Source organism: Sander vitreus, chromosome 12 (genome assembly GCF_031162955.1).
Source record: "Sander vitreus isolate 19-12246 chromosome 12, sanVit1, whole genome shotgun sequence".
Taxonomy (NCBI): domain Eukaryota; kingdom Metazoa; phylum Chordata; class Actinopteri; order Perciformes; family Percidae; genus Sander; species Sander vitreus.
This window is the reverse complement of record NC_135866.1, coordinates 2,708,742-2,736,512: the sequence shown is the minus strand read 5'-3', so window position 1 is coordinate 2,736,512 and position 27,771 is coordinate 2,708,742. Positions and strand designations below refer to the sequence as shown.

The window sequence follows — 27,771 nt, the reverse complement described above, 5'->3', positions numbered from 1 at the left end:
TTAAAAGATCTGTACATTGACAAACATTTTGCCAGCTGACGGTTCCTTAACCCACCTCTTCTGGACATGTCCAAAATTGTATGTCTTCTGGTACATTTCATTGTCTCAAATATCACGATATTTTTGACCAAATACCTCGATATCGATACCGCAACGATATTAGTGTTGACTTTTGGTGCTTTCACAAAATATTTACACAATGAGATTTTTCATAAATAATCATCAGTAATGTTGACATAATGACTGGGTAAAGGCAACTAATAGAACAGCTAGAACATTCTGGTATGTTCAGAAAATGACGTCACTTTATTGTAATGCAGCCTTTAAAACCAGGAAAAGACAACACTTATGCCATATTACGATATTACGATATCCAAAATCTAAGACGATATCCAGTCTCATATCACGATATCGATATAATATTGATTTATATTGATTTAGCCCAGTTCTAATACGCCCAAGGTTTTTGTAAATTTTTATTTATTTTTTTCCTCTTTTTCTTCCTCTTTTTCTTTCTCTTTTTCTTTTCATATTGGCATATTATTTTACTCCTAATCTTTGCCCTTTTGTATTATACTACTTTGAAAACACTTAATAAACAGAAGAGACTTGAAGGCTCTAAATCGTAGGGGTGATGTGAACATCTTTGTGTGTTGGTTAGATGTCAACCTAGCGACCTACTTTTCCTCACAGTTTGTTGTGATCATGGAGTTAAGACACTCTCAGACTTTTTTCCAAGCTTTAACAACTTAAAGTGAAATTGTCTAATCTTACCCGTGTTCCAGGTGTTGTCACAGCTGGCCCAGGGCAGCTGGGATCTGAATGAGAACACCAGGTAGAAGAAAGCCCAAGCTTCAATTAAAATGTAGATGAAGCAACAGAGTGAAATCGTCAGAAATACAAACCACAGTTTTAAACACACTACCTGTTGAGGCATAAAACATTTGCAAAACAGCTTGAATTGGTATTTGAGAACATTGTAATTTATTGTAGTGGTATAATAGTGTTATGTATACTGTGATTTGGGTTTTTTTTTCCCCTTTCTGCACATTTTACTTTAACACAACTTCCTCCAAGAAGTGATGGATCCTTCCTGGGTGAACTGACCAACTGAAGTCTCCAACAGGAACAGAGGTATCCCACACACCACAGCTAACAGACCATATGGCACCAGAAAGGCCCCTATGCACATTGAATAGAGATACTTCATGTATGCCCGCAGAAATGACAGGTTCATTTTGTGTAATCAGCTTTTTATGAAATTTAGAAGTTGTATGACTCACCTCCACCGTTCTTGTAGCAGAGGTAAGGAAATCTCCACACGTTGCCCAGGCCTCACCACATTTCCTGCAACCACCAGAATATATTCTGTTTTACTGGCCCACTGTCCTCTGTCTGCAGCACTTCTCTGATTTTCTCTTCTTCTTCTTCTTCTGGCTTTGTTCATCTGAAGATCAGGGAAGTCTTCCATTGTCTGTTTCTGTTATGATTCCAAAATCCTGGAAAGTTGCTGATTTTATGACTTTTTTTTTTCTTCCTAATTTGACTACATTCTGATCTTAACCCAAAACTCATACTAAATGCAAAACCAGCTCCAGTGTCTGTTTTTTAAGTGCCAGCCTTTGCCCCATTAGGTTACATTGTAGCTCGGTTCGCCCTGGCCCGTCATTGCCCGTCATCTCACTCAATACTGGACCAAATTCAAAGTTTTTTGTTCACATCAGTCTATTAGACAGAAATGCATGGGGAAAGGGGGTCCAGTTTGAAAAAAATTGTAGTTACCCTTTAATATTTTCCATGAATACAGCCCAAGTCAGGTGCTTACATAAGTGTTCACTACTCCAACTGGATTTTGGATTGGTTTGCCAAATTTAAAAATAAAATGTATATATAATGTGAAAATGGACCCAAAGTAAAATCTAATTTTCAGGCTTGAGCAGGACTGTGGCTGTGGCCAGAAACTTGCAAACTCAGGTCCAGTCACTCACTCACACACTTATTTTGATTGGCTGTTACCCCCTTTACACTTAATGTATCCGTTTAGCATCTGTACTTGATACGAAAAATGTCAAGTCTAAATGCAACACAAAGCATTAGAGGCTGATTTCTATCCAACTATTAAGAGGAATATTTAAACTAAAAGAATATTATTATTGAATATGAGGTTTAATTTCCTGTTTTCATGTGTATGTCTGCAGTATACATATCAATGTATATACACATGTATATACATTGATTTGATCAATCTTTTATAGTTTCCCTTTTGTTATTAATCTCTCAGCTGTAAACGGGAGAGGGAAGGAGCTTGACATTGTAAATGAGTATCTTGGGGTCACATTAGACTTAGTCTTGCATTGCCAGACCTATCTTCATAGAGCTGTGAAGTAAGGTTTGGCTACACCACAGATACATAGCAGAAAAAAAAGCCAACAGCACCAATCACTATCATCTTGGGCGTCACTAAGCTCTGGATGCAGCGACTGTGCTAAAAAAATGTATTGTTGTCTTTCTGTGTCTATCTGTTAGTGTACGAGTGGAGCAATTGCAGCAGTATGGCTGAGACTGGATGGGGTAGGGGAATGGGACAAAGCTTTGAGGCACTGCAAGGGTTTGGTTGGGTAAGAGGGTGTTCACATCTGCACTCCAATGCCGGTATGATGATTGACCCCGAGTGTTATATGTGAATCTTTCTGTTGGACTCCCTCCCGCTGGGATCTTCTCACGTCTTCTCTTTCTCCTATGTTCCCATCATCCATCTCCTCCACTTGATCAGCCAGGCACCCCTAAAGCTATGATCCTAGAAATCCCCCCTTACATTTTGGCATTTGGTAAGGCTTGTTCCACCCAACACTTTCTCACCATGCTAACCTGTGCTCCGCTACTGACAGCTGAGCATACATTTACTAGGGATCAAATTGGCTACACGTTTCCCCTTTGCTGTACAGTGTTTGTGTGACTGGGTAGCTGGGGGTGTTTTTTCTTTAGGACATGAGTTTACTGTTTACTGCACTTCTGCCTGCATCTGAACAGCATTCTGTCTGTCCTATTCTGCTGTGCTGCATTACCACTGACTGCTTTTTTTTGTGTGCCTGTCCTAAATGGTTTGCCTATCTGTGTCCTCACTTACTGACAGTGTTATCATCTCTTGAATCCCCTGGTAAAGTGAATGGAGGAACACTCCCACACTAATTTACTGTCATACTGGAGAGGCAAACAGTAACGATTGTTTCAATTCAACCCCATTAGCCTGTACATAAACTATTGTGGGCTTTCTGCGTTGTGTTGTTTTGCGTTGCTCAGATCAGGTCTCTTTGGCTGTGAACCGCTCCTGGCGTGCGCCCATGGATGTATTAAGAGCGTGCGCCTAGCAAATCCGCCATTATAATAGCAATCCGCCATGGAACAAGCGCGCCTGCTTTTAAAAGGAATGTGAGATATCGCTCTGATTGGTTTATTGAACGTTACACCCAAACCACACCTATGAGTAATGTAGCTACTTCAGACCAACCCATTTTAGATTTGCGTCAGGCGCAAGAGTCATTTATCCCACCGATATAATAGCAACAGCGGCCGAGATCCGCCCACAAAGCTACTTGCGTTTGGCATTTGATACTTGCGTTTCAGATCGTTAAAATAGGGCCCCTTATATTTTCATACTGATGTTCATTAACATGCTCTGTAAATGAAATATTAGCTGAGAGATAAAATAACAAAAGGGATAGCAGCCATACACTTAAAAGTTAAGAAAATAGTCCAACTGTCACAGAGTTTCATATTCACTAATATTTTTCTTTTGGTTTCAATCTTCCTCTGAAGATCATTTGGACAGATATCAGTCTCTAATGCATTGTGCTGCATTTAGACCACTGTAAAGAACATTAGAGGCATAAAATGTAACTTCTTAAAACACCACTGAAAGAACATCTGAGGCACAGTTATATAAAAAATAGTCAAACAAACTTAATGGGAATAAGATTAAATTGGAATGCCTCTTATCTAATTTAAGAGCTCCTCTGGCCCTTACAAAGCAGACAGGTACAAAATGGCTCTTCAAGATCTACTCAACATTTGACCTAAACACTAGAATGGTTTTATGTTTTTATTTAATTATTGCTGGCTTGGGAGCAGGATGTAGACAAATTAAGAAAAGACACATACTAAAAGCAGCAAAGATCAGTTTGCATATACATATATTTAAACAAAGTCAGGATTGGTGACTCTTTGAATAGCTCCCTCTGGCTCTGTTTTGCAAGAGCCAGAGGGAGCTATTCAAACCACTAACAGAGCGAAAAATCAAACTTTTCCCGATCCCCGTGGGGAGGAGGGCCACAACATCATGGCCACCAACACAACTCAGCAAAGATTGTTCTTGCTCGGGCTTTAACATCTGGATATTCGGCAGCGTTGCCACAACGGACCGAAAGGCTTCGCTCGCATCTTTCTCCGCCGCCATTAAGGAACTACAACTCAAACAAGCGCACGGCCTCAACGTCATTGTTCTCAGCCACTCCCTCTGTTCACTGAACCAAAGATTTGATTTGAGAAAACCCAAGAATATACCGCAAACCCAGACGGAGTACTGAAGGAAAATGAAAATTGAGTGGAAGTACGTAGGAGGGTGGAGCCAGGCTACGGCCGATCAGCATCCTGCTAGTTATATCTAAGGTCGCTGAAAAATGGGTAGCAAAGCTATTGACAGAACATTTAAATTAAGCATGCAATTTGGGTTCCTTGCCCAACTTTCCACAGAATCATCCAACTGTCATTTTAGAAAAAGTGAAATAGCTGAATGAATAAGCTGTTGAATAAGAGAGCCTGTGTCTTTCCTTTGACTTAAAAAAGCCACTTGATACCGTCGACATCCAGTTTCTTTTATCTAAATTACATAATAATTGGTTAAATAGCTTTTCTTATATGGAACCAGATATTCTTTTTAAGGGAACTAAAAAAGTAACCAGCTAGGTGAGGTTTTTAGATAAGCTCGTAGTGGGTTTCTACCTCACCTGCACATGTTATTTCTGTTGACCTTTTTCTATGTCTGACCTTTCTTTTAAAATATGTGCAAATAAAACATACAGTAAACACAAGCTACTATGACTTAGAAGTTCTCCTCTAGTTCTTGGGAACTTCAGGGATTCTTAACATTATTAACAACATATTTACGATGAAGGACGACAGAACGTGCTGCTTTTTTAAGCTTTTTACATCCTGCTCTCAAAATATTTCATGTGCTTTTTAGGAGGTCAGTAATTCCAGCATACAGAACTGTCCGTTTTCAACTATGCATAACGTGTAACATCATGTTCAAGATCAATGTCCACTCGGTCTGTCATGACTGCAATTCATATTCATTTTAGCATACTTACAAAAATCACTGTTTATCTCTATTCAGAGGGGTATGACATGTGTTATATGTTGTGCTTCTGAACCATTCGGCTACTGAAACCCCCCCTCATCGTGTTTTTCTGGTACGATTACAAAAACTGCTAACTGATCTTTGCTTTGTTCAGAGCTACTGTTTTTTCAAGCATACCTTTTCATGTATGCTCATTTCCGTGAGTTGCATGTTATACATCCCTGAGCAATCTATGAGGTTTAATGTATGAATGTAAACTAAATGGGTTTTATTTGTTCTGTCCTGCAGTTGTTGTGGCCCATTGTGGCTAAATCTCTTCTATCAGGGCAGTGTTCGTAGACTATAGTGAGTATTAAAGAGTCTTGCATGTTTTGACCCATTTTAATCATGTATACTTTGCATCACTGCAAATCATTTTGCAAACTATGCTACTGCTAAGAAACTGTACGCCTACAGGAGCCTTTGGGCAGTGGTGGCCTAAAGGTTAAAGAAGCGAGCTTGTGACTGGGAGGCCGTCAATTCAATCCCCAGACCTACAGGATAAAAAGTGGGGAAAGTGAAAGAGCTGCGCTTGTCCCTCCCTCATTACCACCACTGAGGTGCCCTTGAGCAAGGCCCTTAACCACAACGGCTCTGGTGGAGCTGCCGAGTGGCCAGCAGATCAGACTGTGGTTGTACTGGGCAGCTTCCAGGTATGAATGTGGAACTGTGTGAATGTGATCAGGGAGTTCCTGCCTCTCAGTGAACCTTCCCTGAATAAATAAAGGTTAGGGACTGTTCGGTATTTATGGAATGGACCACCAGAGGAAAATAGGGTAGTGTCTTCTTATTCTTTGCTGAGGGGAGGGTCATCCAACATTTTTCAGTCCAGAGGGGGGTCACCCAACTTTTGTATTCATGAAACAGCAAAATTTCAAAGTGGCTTGTTTGGTGCATATTTTTCCATGTAGCTCCATGTAGCTCTCTCAGTCTCTGCCCTCCTTCGCTACCAGATGGGTCTGGCCCATGAGTTTGCTGGGGGGCAGGGCATAGACATATGGGGCAGGGGGAGCTGCCCCCCTGGTGGCTGAAACGGATAATTGCATTGTTTAAAAAATGAGTGGAATAATTCTGGCATGATCAGATATTTTATAAATATCTTAAATAACACAAAACAACTAAATGGTGGTAGGTAATACATCAGATTTCATATACTGCTTTAGTAAAAAATAATATTACCTGGCTGACGATGGGAGCAGCAGGACGCAAAAAATGAAAATGACTGTTGTACTATGTCTGGACATCTTACCGTGCCAAGGTTGTAATAAAGGTTTCCTAAATGCCACATTTGATGTCAGCTTACTAATTGATTGCGGGTTTTGTGTAGATTTGGACTTTTATACGTTTATTCCACTTTGTTTAAACGCCGAAGTGGAGAAAGCCTAGTGACGAGTCCATAGCAACCAGTTTGTGTGTTGAATATTACACAGAGTGCCTTGCTGAATGGTCTCAATATTTTATTGTTTTATTTCATGTGAATACTAGTTTACTAGAAGAGTAACTTAGTATTTGAAGTAATGCAGGAAGTGTGCATTTAGTTTCCATGCTTATTTTGTTTCCACAACAATGTTAGTGAGTAAATCTACTGAAATGGCCCCCCCACCATAACAGAGGAGTGGGATGCGTCAGATCAGAATGCAGAGGTGAGTATGTCGTAGCTGTAAAAAGTACAAAAACAATGGAAATCTGTATATATTTGCCAAATGCAAACCAGTACAGAACGTATTGATAAAGTGCTGGGGGAGGGCCACGCCCTTTTTCCAAATCGTTTTGGAGGGTCATAGAATTTTTCTTTTACGGTCGAGGGGAGGGTCATGTCATGTCTTTTCCGGTGGCCCCTTAAATAAATAACGAACAGTCCCTTAAAAAAAAAAAAAATCCACTAGAAAATCAATAAGCAATTAGTCTAAAAAACGTTGCTTTATAGTCCGTCACTCTGAACATCAAATCAGATGGCATTCACTGTTTTATATTAGGCCTATTAAGTTACATTATTGTTGTGAAGTAATGCAGGACAGACCCTCACATTAATCTGCTTTTTGTTCTTCCATCTGTGTTCTTCCATCTGTTCTTCCATCTTAGCTTCATGTTTAACATGCATTATTCTTCAACTTCACCCACTCCAACCCTGAGGGCTTTTGTTATTAAAGTGACTTTTAGCGACTTTGTATTTTACATGTATGATGTACAGTCTATTCTTACAACTTAACAATGCAAGTAAATCTACACAGTACAAGACTATTGTAACCACAATGCAGCTATTAACTAATAGGCTTCGTTGGCCGCTGAGACCTTCGGTACACAGTTGGGGTGGAGGCTCTCCTATTATATGTACTCCACAGCGCTGTGGAGATATGTCTGGCAATGCGAGACTAATAAATTTGTAACTCAGTATTATAAATGAACACCTCAGCCTGTTTTCTCTTTCTAAAGCAAAGTATCAGAATATGTTATAAAGATTACAAAACCAGCTCATATTACTGAATAGCCCTCCCATTTATTCTACCAGTCCCATAGGTGATGAACAGTACACAGTGTGGGCTTTTGGACATGCAGACTACCCTGTTAATTCACGCAGAAGCACCACACCCTTTCTCTCCCAGTAGAAGGCCAGTAGAACTGGTATTTGGATTAGCTAAGAACTGCAACGTGAAAAAGGATATCCCTCACTGTTTCAGGGAGTGGCAAGGAAATGTGTTCAGCCACTCGTGGTTTGCCGTGGCTTTTGCTCCATTATGGCATCTGTTGAGTGAGGTCAGACATGATGCAATTTATTTAAGAGGAGGTGTCACAGCTGCAGCTCCCTCTCTTAAAGACAGCTGAGTCTCAGGCTACAGTAATATCCTCTTTTGGGCATATAACAATAGCTACAGGGTTCATAATAATTCCCTTACATTTTCCTGGAAGAAGCTCACATAAAACATGTCTTCCACCCTGTGTGACATCATACTATGATTGTGTCAGTGTTTCATTGAAGCTTTATCACACTTATACTACCGGTCAAATGTTTAGGGTCACTTAGAAATTTCCATTCCACTCCATTACAGACAGAATACCAGCTGAGATCAGCTGCATTGCTTTTTTTAACCAGGGCAGCAGTTTTCAGATTACATTACATTATGTGTTTACATAATTGCAAAAGGGTTCTCCAATGTATTCTCAGTTAGCCTTTTAAAATGATATCAGATTAGTAAACAAAATGCCTTTGGAACATTGGATGAATGGTTGGCTGATAATGGGCAATGTAGATATTGCATTAAAGATCAGCCACTTCTTTCTACAACAGTCGAGAACCCTTTTGCAAATTATGTAAACACGTAATGTAATCTGAAAACTGCTGCCCTGATAAAAAAAACAACAATGCAACTGATCTCAGCTGGTACTCTGTCTGTAATGGAGTGGAATGGAAATTTCTAAGTGACCCCAAACCTTTGACCAGTAGTGTATATTCAGTGAAACATTCCAATCTTAGAAGGCTTTTCACACACATTTTCCCTGTAATAAAAAAAACAACAACATATTTGGCATTCTGGAAAACATACTATACAACTATAACAAAGCCTGTATACACATCATGCTTTATGTATTGATAGACCTTCAAATGGGCATTTGGGGTTATACAGGTTTAAAATATGATGAATGATTACAATCACATTTTCCATATTTCTACCCAAAATTGAACCACTCTTTTTTTTTTATTATTATATTTTACGCTCAGGGTTGAAACTAATTTACAATATTTTCCTCTCAAATGTAGTGGAGTAGCATAAAATGGAAATGCTCAAGTAGGGTACAAGGTACCTCAAAATTGTATTTTGGTAAATATACTTATTACTTATACTTATATACTTATTTTCCTCCACTGATTAAAAAAATTGTTCATTAGAACAACAGAAACACTTTGATAAACACTGCGAAAGGACAGACATTCAACAGGTCATGGACATTCTTAGAATTACAGATTCCAGTGTGAAAAAAAGACATGAAACGATTTATGAAAAGTAAATTTACAGTAATATAAAACGTAATGGATTTTAACACAATAAATAAACAATGACATCAATATAACTATCAGTGGCTACAGAAAATAATTCTTTAAAATATAAGTGTGCATTCACTTTATTTGTTTGTCATAAGGGTTAATGTATCGATGTACAAATTGAATGCAACCCAAAAAAAGTTATGATTTGGGAAGGACTTTGAGAATCTTGCCTTATGTATATGAACTTAACCAACTACAAGTGTAAGACTTGTCATGTAACTCAATGGTTTATTACATTTTTTTTGTGATAATGTCTTTAGGCATAATTGTTATAGAGTGTCCATTCTTGTTATAAACAGTTCTCTATGTCTCTCCAAAACACAGATGAAGAGAAGCAGCGACAAAACAATGCATAACTGTTTCTGGCTCAGCTCCACAAAGACTGAATTTCTATGAAGTTAAGGTCTATGTCAATAAATTAGGAAATTATTGTGTTACATGGGTAAATATTATGTAAGATTTCAAAGCGAATATCTCTGTTCAGAACTGGAAAGGGCATTCCAAATTGTGAATTCCAAAAAGGTTTACCTTGGGAGTAAAAACTTATTATAGTTTTGAAGTTTTCCTCTTATAGCCTATGTTAGGCTATATGGTATGGTGAAACGTTGTAAACAAAACACAATTTTCAAGACAGTAAAAGCCTGCTGATGGGACTTTGACAGTTTTACCTGCAATTTAGAAACCGTGTTATCAAATCCCATTAGAATCTTTAAGCCACCTAAACGTTTGAATATATTGTGTGGTAAAAACCTCCATCATGATTCTGGGAACAATAACAGAAAGACAGTGAGGAGGGGAGCGCCGAGGTGACGTCATTGTGATCCACATCCACAGCAGCAGGAGGGGCGAGGTGGCCAGCCGCTGATCCACCGGTATCATGGCTTCCTAACTGGAGGGGAAGTGTTTGAGAGGAAAACAAGGATTTTTGTTGAATGCCCGACAGATTATCGCCCCTTTCCAGAACCTGAGATTGGGATAGAGGGGCTCGGCCTCCCTTTTCACCCCCACGGCCGCTCCTGGGAGCCAGGATATACCTTAATTTTATTGGTGAATTTCCATTCGTAAACCGTGGAAGATGGCCGACCCGGCGGAGTGCACCATCAAAGTGATGTGCCGTTTTAGGCCCCTGAACAACTCCGAGGTGGTCAGAGGCGACAAATACATTCCCAAGTTTCAAGGGGAAGAAAACGTTGTTATTGGGGTGAGTTATTTTGTGTTGAAGAGCTTTAGCTACCCATTTGGCACAGTCAGCAGTACGCCATTTTTGATTGTCTCGTAGCTACGGTAGTTAGCACCTTAGCTTGTCAGCTAACGTTAGCAAAGGCTGGTTGACCTGTTAGCGAGTATTTTCTTTTCCCAGGATGGCGAAGGCATATGCCGCTGTACTCTGCCTGTGATTGGTTTACCCCGAAATTGTTACCCTAATCCTAGCCAATCCCTCTCCTCTTGCCTAAAGACCAACCCAAAGAAGACAACGAGTAACGTCAACGTTGCTAGCCAATCAGAGGCGGGTCATGCCTTCCCGATGTCTTCTCCATCCTAAGAAAAAATATTTGGCGACCTGTTCACCGTTGCGTTTGTCCGCATGCCCTCAGCTAAATCCAACTTCTGGCGCAACCTAAACCGTCAATTACACTTAACTTTACGTATTCGGGCTCCAATAGATAGTGGACCGCACCATTCAATTTAACACTTCGAAAAACCAGTCCAGTTGCTGTTGGCGTAAAATGTCCCTGTCATGGCTAGGGAGCTGTCATTCAACAAAGCCACAAACACATTGACTGGCACAGGTTAAAATGTCGCCAGCGTTAGCCTGCAAACCCTGCACGCTATTCACTGCACTATTATCATGACATTATTTAACAAGTAGCTGTGCATCTGTAACGATAAAGCTATTAATTATGAACGGTTCGCGTCAGCATAAAGCGTAAACCAGCTTTGATTTAGCTGTGGCTAACAGACTGTTGGCTAGCAGGCTAGGCCAGCTGGTAGTTGACAGATTAGCCGGCCTTGGCTAGCTGGCTAGTTTTAATACTGCTGCTTAATTAAAGCTAACATTAGCTAGCTGACCAGGTGGCTACATAACCAACCCTTTGTAGACTAAGTTAAATAAGCTGTTATTGAAAATAACAGAAGGACAATAAGCTTCCATTACGGAATAGGAAACACAGACAATGGTAACGTCAAAAGAATTAGTCATTGGCAGTGCAAATCAAGTTATATGCAGGCCAGTTGTATTCTGTTGGCCTTCAGTGACTGGACACTCAGTTAATAGCCCAACATGTTCAAAATATTGAGTAAATACCTAATCTGTTTTCTTCTGATGAGGAGGTTCAGGTTGGAATCAAACTAAAGGTTGTTTTCTTTGGGTTAATTAGACCTTGAGTGATACAGATCCAGCACTTGATAAGGATAATGGCATTTGCACAATTTCCACTATGACAAAAGAAGGAAATGCCTTTACTAATACAGTGCCATGTTACCTCCATTTTACTGAATCAACGAAGAATTTGCCCAGAGGTCAGTTTGAAAATGGTGTGCACTTCATGTCCTTTCATTATACGCCTTAAAAGGCATCTTAAATAGGCACCGTTTACCCAACTTATGTTCATAGCATTGCGTGCCTCTACGCTATATATGTATGGTAGGATTACAAATCCTTAGACTGTAGTAATTAAGAAGCATTACAACAGAATAAAAGCTGGGCTGACATCCCGAGTCTGTACATGCTAAATGTGCAAAAGGCAATGGCGTATCATTGGAGGGAAAAATGGTTAAACATTAAGTTTCCTAAACGGCTTATTATCATTCTCTTTGTGGACTTTGTGTCTTTGCTCACCTATGATTTAAAAGAGTTCACAAGGCAATAGAAACTAATTGACTTCTGAACTGAATTGCAGTCACATGGTTGCAGGTTTTGACTGAGATACTGGATATGAATCACATCCTCTCTGGAGTTGAACGACTAATTTAGGCGGTGAATTTAGAATACAACAGGTTCATTCATTTTTTTTTTGTCATGCAAAACAGAAGACTGTTGTAGCTGTGGTGACTTCTTAAATAGTTTTGTTGACACTGACTTTAGGCCTTTAACTAACAGCAGGCGTACTGTCTGTGCCCCTCAGGCATGATGTGGCCCAGCCCAAGTTCAGAGTGCCAGTCATAGTGCCAAAATACCAGTGCACATTGTGAAGGACGCAAGTGGTGCAGGGCAGAGCCTTGTAGCCTCTGCTGGTGCATCTGCTTTGAGAAGTACAACGCTTACTGTGCCCATACGCAGCAGCACAGGCCTCCTCGGTAATCCCTCTGTGTTTTCTCTCCTGGTAACCAGCTGTTCGACCAATCAGAACAGGCAGTTGGCCGAGCACCAGGCCATCTCTCCGGGTGGGGAGGGTAATTATTATGGCGATGCATTTGTTTGCGGATGCTCTTGTGCAGGGTGACTGACTCACTTAGCTCATATTTGTATCCGTTTTAAGACCAATCTAGGGCGTGGACCGACCCTTTATCAGGACTGAAGCCCCGACAGCTGTGCCAGCCAGTGGTGAAGCTGCACATCGTAAAGACATCTAACAGGCAGCTTCCCCATTGCAGGCCTTGGTGATGCTGTTTTGATGCTTGCAGTAGGCCCGTATTACTCAGCTGTGCCTCACTTAAAAGTCCTGTCGGTCTCTTTCCACAAAGGGGAGGGAGACAAAGTTTCCAGTAATGGGTGTCTTAACTAGCTTGGTTTGCCAGCGTAGTGCGAGTGTGCAGCGGGTGAATTATTCATGCCTCCATTACTTCCGTGTCAGTTTTGCACATAAAAGATCAGGTCATTCCCCTATGCTTTGCTGTCACACGCACATCTTCTGTTTGCATACAGTAGCCTGGGATGCTAGGAAACAGTAAGAGTCTGGGCTGTCCAGGATCAACAAACCTTCTGTTAAACCTAACCCTTTCCCCTGCTGCTAGAAAAAAAAATCACTGTAATCCAATAAGATGCCATGCACCATACAATAAGAATCATGTGGATGCTGCAGAATAACCTTGGGACTGTGTGTTACTGTCTCTCCTGAGTGGCTTAGCCTGGGCAAGTATCATGACCAAGCCACCAGGCAGCAGGAACGTGACAGAGCACTTATTAAGACTTTAACAATGCATTTCACTGTAATTACATTTTCAGCAAGTAATCCCATTAGACAGAAGTGTAGGTAACGAGGCCAGTAGCGGCAGTAACAATGAGGACTTTAGACTCATGCTGCGCCATTGTTTGCTGACTGCTTCTGGCAGTTCTGATATTGGCTCAGTGCTCTTTTTCTAGACAGGGTTAATAACCAGGATGTGGCTAGCGGGACTGAATTATCAATGTCTTAAAATGCTGCTGCCCTTAGTTTCACCGTGCTGTGCTTTAGATGTGACCGTCTGTTTGGGGGGGGGGGGATTATGAGCCGGAGTGCAAATTGAGGACATACCAGCTGTAGTAGTCTGAGTAATTCCAGTACTGGTAAAGGTACATTTTAGCTTTTAATGCCAAGGCAGTGACATATTTGTGGTTTCAACTTGAGTTATGAATGTGTTTACATGTGCCTCTGGTCCTTTAGCAGAAAGCTGTGGCATCTCCAAGGCTACACAGGTCCTGCTTGTCAACATTCTCAGCCTTCCTCTGCTCTTACAGGTGTTAACACTACTGCCACTAAGACACGTATGTTTTGCAACCTGGGGTATGGCATCGTCTTTAATTAGGGGTGTAACGATACATGGATCGAGATAGATAGATAGATAGATAGATAGATAGATAGATAGATTGATTGATTCAATCCTCAACGATCCAATGTTATCGATACAAAGTGGAAACATCGATACGTATCGTCATCTTTAAGGTGCGCCTTTATTTTGAAATTCCCACTTTATAGCAATTCTTTTGCATTAAAGAGAGTAGTTTGTTTTTTCATATCAATTTTATTTTTTATTTAACCTTTATTTATCCAGGTAAGTCGATTGAGAACAAATTCTCATTTGCAACGACGACCTGTCACATTCACACAGTTCCACATTCATACCTGGAAGCTGCCCAGTACAACCACAGTCTGATCTGCTGGCCACTCAGCAGCTCCACTGGAGCCGTTGGGGTTAAGGGCCTTGCTCAAGAGCACCTCAGTGCTGGTGGTGATGAGGGAGGGACAAGTGCTGCTCTTTCACTTTCCCCACCTGGATTTGATCCTGTCGGTCTGGGAATTGAACCGGCTTATGTTCTCTTGTATTGGTCGCAGGCCCCTGAATTGAATGACTTGAAATCATATCATGGCACTCTTTGTGATATCGGTAAATATTGTATCGATGTCCAAAGAATGAATATAATATTGTGATTTTACTCCCCTATCTTTAACACACCACAGCTTGAACCCCGCCCCTCAGGCTGTAGAAGAGATGAGTCAACTGGGACTTCAAACCTCTGAAGACAGCGTGCCGTCTCGGTTGAACCTCAGAAGTGCTTGTAGCATCAGTTTTAGTACCCTGCGGTGGCCTTCTTTAATCCAGCTATTGATTGCTATCTCCCTGGCATTGGGCTTTAACGTTTTTTGGCTCGCCTATAGGAAAACCACAATCCGCTTGTTGGAAGTAAGCTGGCTCTTTAGCCAGTGGTGAAAACTCATGGTCAAGATAGTTGGAGAGGAGTTGTATCCGAACTGCCAACTTTCAGGGGTTAACCAGAACGCAGCCTGCAGAGGGTGAAATAGTTTGTCAATGTCAGATTGTGACAGCCTGGGAGCAGGCCGGTGGAAACAATGACCATGTAATGCAACGCCCTTGGTTCGAGTCTGGCAGGGGATCTTTGTTGCATGTCATCTTTCCTATTAACCTCCCCCTTTCCCTGTCACCTCAGTATTGCCACTATGAAATACAGGCAAACGATACAAAATATTTGGCCATCAGAGAATCACCGGTTTTGAAAATCCACGTACAAGCAGTGAAAAGGGTCTGCAGATGCTAGAGATGTTCCGATACCAGTATCGGTATCGGCTCCGATACTGCCTAAAACGCTGGTATCAGTATCGGGAAGTACTGGAGTTAATGCACCGATCCGACACCACGTAATAAAGCTCTAAAGAAAATCTACGTTAAAGTAGTTTATTTATGTTCTTTTTCCGTTATAACTGACTGTCAAACTGCAGAATAAAAAAGTTCTGGGGCATTCATGTTTCACAAAGAGTTTAACCTGAGCCAGACCGACAACAAAGATAGAAATAATATCACATCCATACAGGGATAGTAGTATACAGTTTTTAAAACATAACAAAATATATGACACACTGGTATCGGCCGATACGCAAGTTCAGGTATCAGAATCGGTATCGGGAAGCAAAAAATGGTATCGGACCATCTCTAGCAGATGCCCATAATTTTTTTGGAAGTTTGAGTTTCTGTAGGTGGGTCTTTAGGGCACCAACTAATGATTATTTTCATTGTCGATAAGTCTGTGGAATATTGTCTCAATTAGTAGTTTGGTCTCTAAAATGTCAGAAAATGGTGAAAAATGTGGATCAGTGTTTCCCAAAGCCCAAGATGACGTCCTCAAATGTCTTGTTTTGTCCACAACTCAAAGATATTCACTTTACTGTCACAGAGGAGAGAAGAAACTAGAAACATATTCACATTTAACAAGCTGGAATCAAGAGTTTTGACTTATTGTTAGTTTTTTCCGATCGCTATGACACTTTTTTTCCCAATACTTTTTAACAACTTTCCTAAACTCTTAACACAGTTAGCACAACATCCATCTGCGTAGGCTATACATTTAACACAATTCTTGTTGCGTCGACACAAAATGCATACAGTTAACACTTCTTTTACACACAAGCTCCACCAAGACCAAAACAACGAATCTTTACTGACCAATTTGCAAATGCTTTCACACTGTGTGTCAGAACAGATAACATCAGGTTCTAAACCTAACGTGTAGGCTAAAGTCAAAGTGAACAGCTGTTCACAAATATACCCCCTCCATTTTATTCCATTGCTGCTGAGAAACAGCTGATTGAAGCCATGCAAATAGGTCAATCACAGCTGATTGACATCTAGGAAACACACGAAGGGTTCTTTCAATCGCATGACCATATGTTACTGTAGTGTACTACAGTAACAGTAACTACTGTATGTATACAGTAAAAGAGGACATATTTGGGCTGATTTTGTGTGGAAAAGGAACAATAAAGATGCACACAAAGAAAGTAAGGAAAATTGCTGCACGAGTGAGAGGAAGACGAGTACCAGGACACTTCTGTCTTCTGGTTTTCATACAGTAAACCGTACATTCTATGAAACTACTCTGAGATGGCTCATTCATTTTTTGTATTGAATTTCTGCAGCAAAAGAAACCAAATGCATGCATTTACTAAACCCAACAAAACAGAAATGTAGAGAGGCTTCAAGAGAAACTGCAGCGTAAAACACAATCTATTTTAGGAAAGTTGTTTCAAGTATTGAAAAAACTGTCATAGCGATCGAAAAAAGACAGTAATAAAAAAAATGACTCAAGCAGATTAATCGAGTATCAAAGTGTTTGGCGATTAATGTAATAGTTGACAACTAATCGATTCATCTTTGTAGCTCTATAGATCTTTCTTGTTATTTTTAACGAGGTTACACAATAGTGGGTTTTGTGTTGGTCGTACGGCCGTTAACCGACTCGCCCTTCTTCTCTCTCTCTCTCTCACTCCAGGGCAAACCGTACATGTTCGACAGAGTGTTCCAGTCAAATACAACACAGGAGCAAGTGTACAACGCCTGCGCCCAGAAGATTGTCAAAGGTGAGCTCTCTCTTTGTGTTTTAATCAGCGTGACGTATTATTTAGAGGCGCGTACTCGACAAATGAAATGGACACAAGCCCCGCCTTTTTAAGAGAAGCTCCCACACTGAACACTTTTTAAAAACACGCTAAAACCTGGTTTTTACTAAAGTCTACGAATAACTGTTTGTTGTTGTATGGTTTGCTTTGGTTGTTGTGGGTGTGGCTGTGTGTTCTATACATTTAAAGTCCTGCATAGATCTGTGCACGCACTGGTTCTCTGTGTAATTGTTTTTGAGTCGCTTTTGAGTAAAAAGCACATTGTGTTACCTTGATTTGCATGCAATTTGCTATAGAAATAAAGTGTGATTGATAAATCTTGACTCGAATGCAAACGCCCTCCTGTGTGGTGTCTTGTAGATGTCTTGGAGGGCTACAATGGAACGATTTTTGCATACGGGCAGACCTCATCCGGCAAAACACACACCATGGAGGTAGGGGATGCTTTCTAAGAACTGGTGTTGTTTTCAAATAACGTGCGTCTTGTTTTGGTTGCATCTTCACATCCTCACATTTTGTGTGCTCTCTGTTTACAGGGGAATCTCCATGACACAGATGCAATGGGCATCATCCCCAGGATAGTTCAAGATATCTTCAACTACATCTATTCCATGGATGAAAACTTGGAGTTTCATATCAAAGTAAGTAGTTAAAAGGGGGCTGCCGACCTGTCCCGCCACCGGCTGAGAAGCAGAGTGCTGCAGTGCATAGAGAGACGCCACCCTCCCAAATGTGAAGTGGCATTTCGTACCACAAATTCAGATTCCAGCTCCAGATAATGTGTTTAGAAACCTGATACTTATGGCTTACCAACACTATTTCAAACTGTGGGTGCTAAGTATTTCCTATTTTGCAGTTTGCTATTACTAAGCATTTTTCTGGCGACAATTTAAGTGCTGTGTAACATGTCACTTGGAGCTGCTGCATCATAGTTCCTGGCTGACTCCCCACTGTGTTTGTTGATCTCTACAACACATGCTGTTACGTTTTTGTGTTGAGAATGAGAGAAATAAACGCAACGTGAAAATATAAGCGATGAGGCGTTAACTGGATCCAGTTTAATTAGGATTGAGATTGTTTGCTCTTCAGAATATACCAGTGTTGACTCTGAAGGAAAACGCAGCCAGAGTGTTAGCTATCAGGCAAATGTGAAGAAATCCATCAAACTGATCCTGGAAAGATTATGAGAGACCAATCTCAAAACACTTTTTACACCTTTTTTTCCCCCCCTGTGCCTCTTGGGTTTTTCCCCTTATTCATAATATAGTTTGGATTTGATGGTATCTTTGTCTTTTGTGTGTGATTATTTCTCTTTTTAAACCTGTATATTTCTGTGCTGCTGTTTTATCATCCGCAGTATGAAAACGGCTCCCTGTGTGTATCTCGATTCTCTGGTCTGATCTCTCAGCTGGCTTATCAAATAATGAGGCTTCTTCTCTTTTCACAGGTTTCGTATTTTGAAATTTACTTAGACAAGATCCGGGACCTTCTGGATGGTAAGTGGCTGTAAATGGTGCAGTGAACACTGTACCTCTCCTCCTGCATCTAGTCGTACCAGACAGTGGTCACAGACGTTAGGGCTGGTCCATTATGGAAAAATTAAATCATAATCGCCATTATTTTGGTCAATATGGAAATCAGGATCATTTAACACGATTACTCATTGACCTCGGAAAGATGCCTGCAATAAATTGGACTTAAGAAATGGTAAAAAAGTCAGACAAATCAACAGTGAAAACAACTTGAACTGTGAAATTTCCCTGAATACTTTTCCCATTTGAACATTTGTTTTCACTCTCTTTCAATGAACGAGCGTCAGTGTTGCTAACATGATGGAGGACGATGGTAGCTGTAAACACACGGGCTTTGTTGTTCATTTAAATGTGTATTCTACATACAATCAACCCATAAAAAGTCTACCAAGCAGACCACTCGACAAGTGTGTGATATTGATCATCACCTTGACTGGTGTCAAAATGAGCTGCAGAAACTAGAACGTTTTTTTTCTGTTGTATCGGTTATGTTGTACATGTAGGTTCTCATATTAGCCAGTTCTTTTTGACGGGGATGTCAAACGCTATGGCCCTGTTTACATGCGCCGTGTGCATTGTTTGGAGCAATAAGTCCACCTCCTCGTCTGTCCCATGGATGTAAATTAAGAGAGCGGTCTGTCCAGACAAAATTGTCAGCTTGTGTTCGCTTCGCGCTACTAGGGAGAGAAGTAGAAGGAAGGTTCTACGCAGGCGCGCAGACTTGGTGGTGTTGTGTGGCAGTGCTTCACGCCACCACCTAGCCGCCTGGTGTGCACACTACATCGAATTTCACACACTTTTGCGTCACCATATGCACGCAGATTCCCCCCCAAATCGCTCGTCTAAACGCAGAATAAAAAGTGAGAACGCGACGCCACTTTTGCGTTTTCTCTTCAGATCGTTTCCATGTAAACATAGCCTCTGACTTGGTGATAACTATATTTGTTTGCGATTCATTTTAGTTAAACGAACAGGACATTTATTAAAATATATTTGAAAACCGTCCCCACAATACCTGTTCTAATTGGCCAACAGTTGTAGCTCACCTGTTTCAAGGTCTATAAACCTGCTGAGGGGAAGTTTTCTAGCTCGTACACAGTGTAAACTGGCCAACGGGGAAACATTTCAGAAGTTATTTGCTGATGGGAGCCATTCATGTCCAAGAGCATTTGAGATGTGATGACCAGAGCCCATCCGCACTAGCAGAGGGACTGGAGGCAAAGGCTTTAGGCACACACAGAATTTAGCTTCATATTTATATAAATGTTTACATTTTTTAATGTTCAGGGCAGTGGTACACCCACGGTATGTGTTTGTAGTGCAAGGTCAGTTTCCCTGACAGCTTTTTCCCTCTCATCTCCAGTGTCAAAGACCAATTTGTCAGTGCATGAAGACAAGAACAGAGTACCATATGTCAAGGTGAGACCCAACTTCCTGCAAGTAGTACCTGGTAAAAACCTGTTAGTGAAGGCCGACAATCTAACCACATTTGATTTTTCTTCAAAGGGCTGCACTGAGAGATTTGTCTGCAGCCCCGATGAGGTCATGGATACCATTGATGAAGGCAAATCAAACCGACACGTAGCAGTTACAAGTAAGAGACCGCCCTGTAGTCTGTTTCACAAATCCATTGGCTGTAGTTTTTGCATTTTTGAGACTGATGTTTTTGTTTTTTTAGACATGAACGAGCACAGCTCCAGGAGTCACAGTATCTTCCTGATAAACGTCAAGCAGGAGAACACTCAGACAGAGCAGAAGCTCAGCGGCAAACTTTACCTGGTGGATCTGGCAGGCAGTGAAAAGGTACAGAGAACCATCTGTCATACATATTAGAGGTAGATTCCTTTTGTCTTATTCATTATTTTTTTACATAAAGAACTGTAGTCTACATTTTTGCTTGATCCATTTTTCCTGTATTGCCTACTTGGGTTGGAGTCTCAAATATTGTGCTGCCCGAGACCTGGTTGAGGTTATGGTCTGTGATTTATTTTTTAATTTTTTTTCAGGTCAGTAAAACGGGAGCAGAGGGAGCCGTGCTGGATGAAGCCAAGAACATCAACAAGTCTCTGTCGTCCCTGGGAAACGTCATCTCGGCTCTGGCTGAAGGATCGGTCAGTAACTCTACTTCAACTCTCTTTGGTGTTGTTTTCTTAAATCTACCCCTATTATACTCCTTTTCAGCGTCATATTTGTACTCTTGGGGTCTCCTAGAATAGGTTTACATGCCTTGATGTTTAAAAAATATATGATGTTTTTCATACTGCCCATTGCTGCAGTGCTTCCGCCTGAAACGGTCTGTTTTGGCCCAGTCTGCTCTGATTGGTCAGCTGGCCCACTCTTTTGTGATTGGTCATTCTCAATTAATAATCGAGGAATGTGGGCGAGGCATTTCAGACAGGAAAAAGTGCTGTATGTCTGTGGGAAGAAAGCTCCATTTGGGGTGACATGTGTTTTTCTGTACATTATACATCTACTACGTACACAAAAAGCTAACCGACCAAAAGACGGGAAAAATCCCAAAAAGTGTAATAGGGGCTCGTTAAGATCAATTTGTTGAATATACTGTGGTGTTCTGTGGGTTGTGGTCTTTTAATTTGCACTGTGTAAAAGTGAATGATCCAGTATGTTTCCTAATTGAGGTTACTGTGGCACTGTTGTCTTGTCAGTTAAGCTTTAATCGTTACTTCAGCACATAATGAGCCCAAATGTGTTTTTCTTTTCTTATTCAGCACAACGAATGTTAGTGCTATAACCTTAGGTGATGATTTTGTCCCCAATGGTGTTTTTTTTTTTATTATAGCATTTTAAAATCAAAGACATAACTGTTTATGTAGCAGACAGAAGGTGAATGCAGTGTTTACTAGCTGCACAGCCCCAAAGCTAGGTGTGCATCTGGAAAACCTGCATCTTTTTCACTTCTCTTACTGTAACAGTGCCATTTCCCACCATCTATAGGTCCTTTGTGTCGCAAGAAATAACTCGAGCAGATAACAGCTTTCCTCCAAGCAATGTTTTGCTTTAGCGGCTTCATAGCGATCTCACACTTTTCACTTCAAGAAACAATTGGTTTGTTCTTGGGCGCCTTGGCTCTGTAAACGACCTGGAGCGGACAGCCTCTGATATATCTGTGATGGTCTGAAACAAACAAGCTATTGTGCAGCGAGAAGTCTCACTACTGACTGAGCATCGTGGTGTCTTAAGAATTATAGCAGTCTGCTGCAGCTTAGCTGTCTGCATCAATACCTATCTTATATCAAGTTACGTTTAACTGCCGTCTGGTTTTACTTCACTCATGAGAACTGTAACTGAAGCCACAGCATCCTGTTGTCTCTGTGCTGGTGAAATCACACGCCCCTTCTTCAGTTTCAGGACCGCAGGCACCGCATGTTTAATTGTATTATCCTAACAGACAATAGCATACTTTTCTATTGTATTTCTTTTCTCCGTCTAACTCTGGGGTTTATCATGTTGGCTATTACTTAGGGGTGTAAAGCCCACGTTTTATCACAATAAGACATATTGATTCTTTGGACGATACAATATTTGATGTTATTACAAAGTCTGCCACGATACAATTCAGGGCCCTGCGACCAATACGAGACGATACATAAGCCCGTTCAACACAATCAGTTACATTTATATATATTCACAAAAAGCAACCAAAATATGTTGTCATTAAATTGTCATTAAAGCTATAGTGCATGAGGATATCTAACCTTTATTTATCCAGGTAAGTCGATTGAGAACAAATTCTCATTTGCAACGACGACCTGTCACATTCACACAGTTCCACATTCATACCTGGAAGCTGCCCAGTACAACCGCAGTCTGATCTGCTGGCCACTCAGCAGCTCCACTGGAGCCGTTGGGGTTAAGGGCCTTGCTCAAGAGCACCTCAGTGCTGGTGGTGATGAGGGAGGGACAAGTGCTGCTCTTTCACTTTCCCCACCTGGATTTGATCTTGTCGGTCTGGGGATTGAACCGGCTTATGTTCTCTTGTATTGGTCGCAGGCCCCTGAATTGAATGACTTGAAATCATATCGTGGCACTCTTTGTGATATCGGTAAATATTGTATCGATGTCCAAAGAATGAATATAATATTGTGATTTTACTCCCCTATCTTTAACACACCACAGCTTGAACCCCGCCCCTCAGGCTGTAGAAGAGATGAGTCAACTGGGACTTCAAACCTCTGAAGACAGCGTGCCGTCTCGGTTGAACCTCAGAAGTGCTTGTAGCATCAGTTTTAGTACCCTGCGGTGGCCTTCTTTAATCCAGCTATTGATTGCTATCTCCCTGGCATTGGGCTTTAACGTTTTTTGGCTCGCCTATAGGAAAACCACAATCCGCTTGTTGGAAGTAGGCTGGCTCTTTAGCCAGTGGTGAAAAGTCATGGCCAAGATAGTTGGAGAGGAGTTGTATCCGAACTGCCAACTTTCAGGGGTTAACCAGAACGCAGCCTGCAGAGGGTGAAATAGTTTGTCAATGTCAGATTGTGACAGCCTGGGAGCACGTTGTGTCTAATGACATGGATTCATTGATTCTACACTATGACATTCAGTTCAGTTACTTTATTATCCCAAATGGGAAACTTGATATGCAGTCAGGAGTGAAGGATAAAAAGAAACCCATTCAAGCAACATACAGATACATGGATTGTGTCTGATGACAGTGTCTTACATGGATTCAAGGTTTTCTAAACATAACTTATCATCAAAAGATGGAGCAAATCCGACCTTTCGCGAGTTGGGGAGCGCAATGTTCCATACCGTGTGATACGGTAGGAAAGGCAAAGACATTTCTCCGTTCTCAGCTGAGGTAGACACATTAACGTTACAGCTAGCAGAGTTTCCTTCTGCTTATAGCTTAATCCCGATAAAACGGCACGTTGAATTTCAGCCTGCCCCCTGCCATTCTCGCTCTAACTTACGCTATTCTCGTAAGTTACAGCCGTACTGCCCACCACGAATTCTAAGTAATGACAACAAAACTGTCAGCGCGTCCACATGATACAAGCCTTCTGTGTTCGTGCACGCGCCTCCTCCACGCAGCTGCTAGTAGCCAAGGAGGACACGGCGGATTCAAAAAACACGATGGACTCTTCAGAAGAGGTCATTATCTTCACTGGAGTTTCTGCGAGGGAAAGTCACCGGATGCCACAATCTTCTGAACATAGTCATACTGAGAAACAGAGAGAGTTGTGTGGAGCTGATAGTCTTAATTAGCTTTGTAGCAACTCATTTGACAATGGCTTGAATGTAACGGATGCTTATTAATTGCACACCAAAGCTTTAATTCAAATCAAACTAATCTTTCATAAAACGAATAATTATAATTTAGAAATTTCAAAATAAAGGCGCATCTCAAAGATGACGATATGTATCGATATTTTCACTTCGTATCAGTAATATGGGATCGTTGGGGATTTTATCGATATATTGTTTCAAATGGACTTATTGTTACACCCCTAGTATTGCTGTCAAATAATCTCTAATCAAGGTGGTCTGCGACTTAGATAATAATAAATGCATCTCGGTCAAAAGATATGTTGTCAGTTATTTGAACTATTTGATGAATGATGAATAGAGAAAATTGGTGATTCAAAGATTATTTATTTTTACCATAACACAGAATTTCTCTGAAATTTTGTAGGCGCCACCGCAGTAAGTTTCTGTTTGTGTTCTGCTCATGAAATGTTCCTGTATATGTTTCTGTTTATACCAGGGCTACATCCCCTACCGAGACAGCAAGATGACCCGTATCCTGCAGGACTCGCTGGGCGGTAACTGTCGAACCACCATCGTCATCTGCTGCTCGCCTTCCTCCTATAATGAGGCCGAAACCAAATCCACCCTCATGTTCGGACAAAGGTTGGTAGGCCAATAGAACCAAAACAAGCCACACTGCTCTGTCATTTCTTAAGTTTCTAATATAAATGCTTTTTAAATTGAGACCCCTTTTAAAAAAGAAAAATGCAATTTAATACTTTAAAATAGAGTTTAAGAAGTCAATGTAAAGGTGTAGGAAAGTTATGGAAAACCATTAGGGTTGGACGTCGTTTGGATTTTAAAGGTCCCATGACATGATGCTCTTTGGATGCTTTTAAATAGACCTTAGTGGTCCCCTAATACTGTATCTGAAGTCTCTTTTATATAGACCTTAGTGGTCCCCTAATACTGTATCTGAAGTCTCTTTTATATAGACCTTAGTGGTCCCCTAATACTGTATCTGAAGTCTCTTTTATATAGACCTTAGTGGTCCCCTAATACTGTATCTGAAGTCTCTTTTATATAGACCTTAGTGGTCCCCCTAATACTGTATCTGAAGTCTCTTTTATATAGACCTTAGTGGTCCCCCTAATACTGTATCTGAAGTCTCTTTTATATAGACCTTAGTGGTCCCCTAATACTGTATCTGAAGTCTCTTTTATATAGACCTTAGTGGTCCCCTAATACTGTATCTGAAGTCTCTTTTATATAGGCCTTAGTGGTCCCCTAATACTGTATCTGAAGTCTCTTTTATATAGACCTTAGTGGTCCCCTAATACTGTATCTGAAGTCTCTTTTATATAGACCTTAGTGGTCCCCCTAATACTGTATCTGAAGTCTCTTTTATATAGACCTTAGTGGTCCCCTAATACTGTATCTGAAGTCTCTTTTATATAGACCTTAGTGGTCCCCTAATACTGTATCTGAAGTCTATTTTATATAGACCTTAGTGGTCCCCTAATACTGTATCTGAAGTCTCTTTTATATAGACCTTAGTGGTCCCCTAATACTGTATCTGAAGTCTCTTTTATATAGACCTTAGTGGTCCCCTAATACTGTATCTGAAGTCTCTTTTATATAGGCCTTAGTGGTCCCCCTAATACTGTATCTGAAGTCTCTTTTATATAGACCTTAGTGGTCCCCTAATACTGTATCTGAAGTCTCTTTTATATAGACCTTAGTGGTCCCCTAATACTGTATCTGAAGTCTCTTTCCCGAAATTCATCCTTGGTGCAGAATTACAGCCACTAGAGCCAGTCCCACAATGAGCTTTCCTTAGGATGTGCCATTTCTGTGTCTGTAGTTATTGAGGAGGAGAGAGGGGGGGAGCAAGGTGGAGAGTGGGGGTGTGGCCTTTACCAACTGCCACTTTGCTTGTTTGAAAGCCATGATGTCTCTCTCTTTCTCATGGGGGGGCCAAATTCTCTGGGCGGGCAAAGCAGAGAAAGGGGAGGTAACCTTTCCCCTTATGACGTCATAAAGGGAAGATTCCAGATTGGCCCATCTGAGCTTTCATTTTCTCAAAGACAGAGCAGGATACCCAGGGCTCGGTTTACACCTATCACCATTTCTAGCCACTGGGGGACCATAGGCAGGCTGGGGGAACTCATATTAATGTTAAAAAACCTCATAAAATGACATTTTCATGCCATTGGACCTTTTAACAATTCTGATTCCAATTGCGATTCTTCCATTCGATTCTGGTTCTTCTCGATTCTGATTCTTTGAGGGGTGGAGTTGAAACGGGTCACATGCTTATTTCACAAATAAGAGGAAAGTTTTATTTTGATTTAATGGTGGGTTGCAGTTTTACAGCTTTTTCAACGTAAAATAAAGCCACACTAGAGCTCCGCTTACTGTGCTCCAAGGCTGCAACACAACAAGAGCCTGGCCGCTACGGAAACCAAAACTTGTGCATGTTAAATTTGGAACCCATGATCAGATTTGAAACCAAATCCTCCAAACGATTCCAATAAAGGAACGATTCCACTGGAATAGTCATTTTTAAAACAATTCCAAGTAGGAATCGGTTCTTGATGCCCAACCCTAAAAACCATAAATGTATTCATAATCATTGTCACATTTGGGCCAGATGGATGGTTCAAGCTTGGTTTTTTGAAGGAATAATAGTGCATAAAATGTCCTGGATTTTTTTTGAGGAATTAAACCCGTTTGTTTTTTTCCACACCCAGAGCAAAGACCATCAAGAACACTGTCACTGTCAACGTGGAGCTGACGGCAGAGCAGTGGAAGCAGAAATATGAGAGGGAGAAGGAGAAGAACAAGACCCTGAGGAGCACGGTCACCTGGTTGGAGAATGAGCTCAACCGCTGGAGGAACGGTGAGGATCTGGACTCTCTTATTCCATTGTTTTCTTCCACAGATTCCTTGGAAAAATGTACAACTTTTTACGTTTTGATACAGATTCTTTGACTCAATGGTTTCAGTGCAGGTTGCAATGCCACAAACGGATGTTGGCTTTGATTCCTACTATAGGAAAACATCAGCACACCTCTTTGTATCGATGTAATGCATTAACACCTAGGAGTGATGACACTTTTGTCTTTGTGGTCAGTCTGCCCACTGCATGTAGTTTGGCTGGTTTGGTCTACAGTGCATCATGGACAACTTACTTTAAACTTATTTGTTAATTGGATAGTACAAATAAAGCTCTTCACACACACAAATGTATGTGATACAACAAATAAAGCTCTTTACACACACAAACTTAAAGGTGCAGTAGGTAAGACTTATAAAACTAACTTTCTGTCATATTTGTTCCAGTAGAACTACATGAAGCAGGTCATTAAAAATAAATCCAGCTCCTCTGGCTCCACCTACAGCCTGTAGTGAGATTTCGCAAAAATCCACCGCTCCCTGTTCAGATGCACCAATCAGGGCCGGGGGTGTCTAACTGCGTGTCAATCACTGCTCAGGCACACATTCATTCTCCCTTGTGGTGGGAGGGGCTTAGGGAGACCGTTTGGGCTTTAGCAGAAAGGGGGAGGGACTGAGAAGTTGTTGACGTTCAAATTCTTTGGCTAAATCCTGGATCTTCACAATCCTACCTACAGCACCTTTTAATATGTGATGGAACAAATACAGTTCTTACACACACAAGCTGTATGCGATAGAACAAATAAAGCTCACACAAACCGTGTGTGTGTGTGTGTGTGTGTGTGTGTGTGTGTGTGTGTGTGTGTG

General features: G+C 41.0%; 1 protein-coding gene across 1 annotated transcript in view; it reads left to right on the top strand.

The window, feature by feature from the left end:
* The first annotated feature begins 10,264 nt into the window (after positions 1 to 10,264).
* Positions 10,265 to 27,771, top strand: part of LOC144526103 (kinesin-1 heavy chain) — a 40,947-nt gene continuing 23,440 nt past the window's right edge. Inside the window, exons 1-11 of the mRNA XM_078263319.1 lie at positions 10,265 to 10,638; positions 17,140 to 17,227; positions 17,627 to 17,700; positions 17,803 to 17,907; positions 18,714 to 18,762; positions 20,162 to 20,217; positions 20,305 to 20,392; positions 20,477 to 20,601; positions 20,805 to 20,909; positions 24,524 to 24,669; positions 26,760 to 26,908. Of these exons, the coding sequence (XP_078119445.1) occupies positions 10,513 to 10,638; positions 17,140 to 17,227; positions 17,627 to 17,700; positions 17,803 to 17,907; positions 18,714 to 18,762; positions 20,162 to 20,217; positions 20,305 to 20,392; positions 20,477 to 20,601; positions 20,805 to 20,909; positions 24,524 to 24,669; positions 26,760 to 26,908 (1,111 nt within the window). The 5' untranslated portion in view covers positions 10,265 to 10,512. The remainder of the gene's footprint in view (positions 10,639 to 17,139; positions 17,228 to 17,626; positions 17,701 to 17,802; positions 17,908 to 18,713; positions 18,763 to 20,161; positions 20,218 to 20,304; positions 20,393 to 20,476; positions 20,602 to 20,804; positions 20,910 to 24,523; positions 24,670 to 26,759; positions 26,909 to 27,771) is intronic.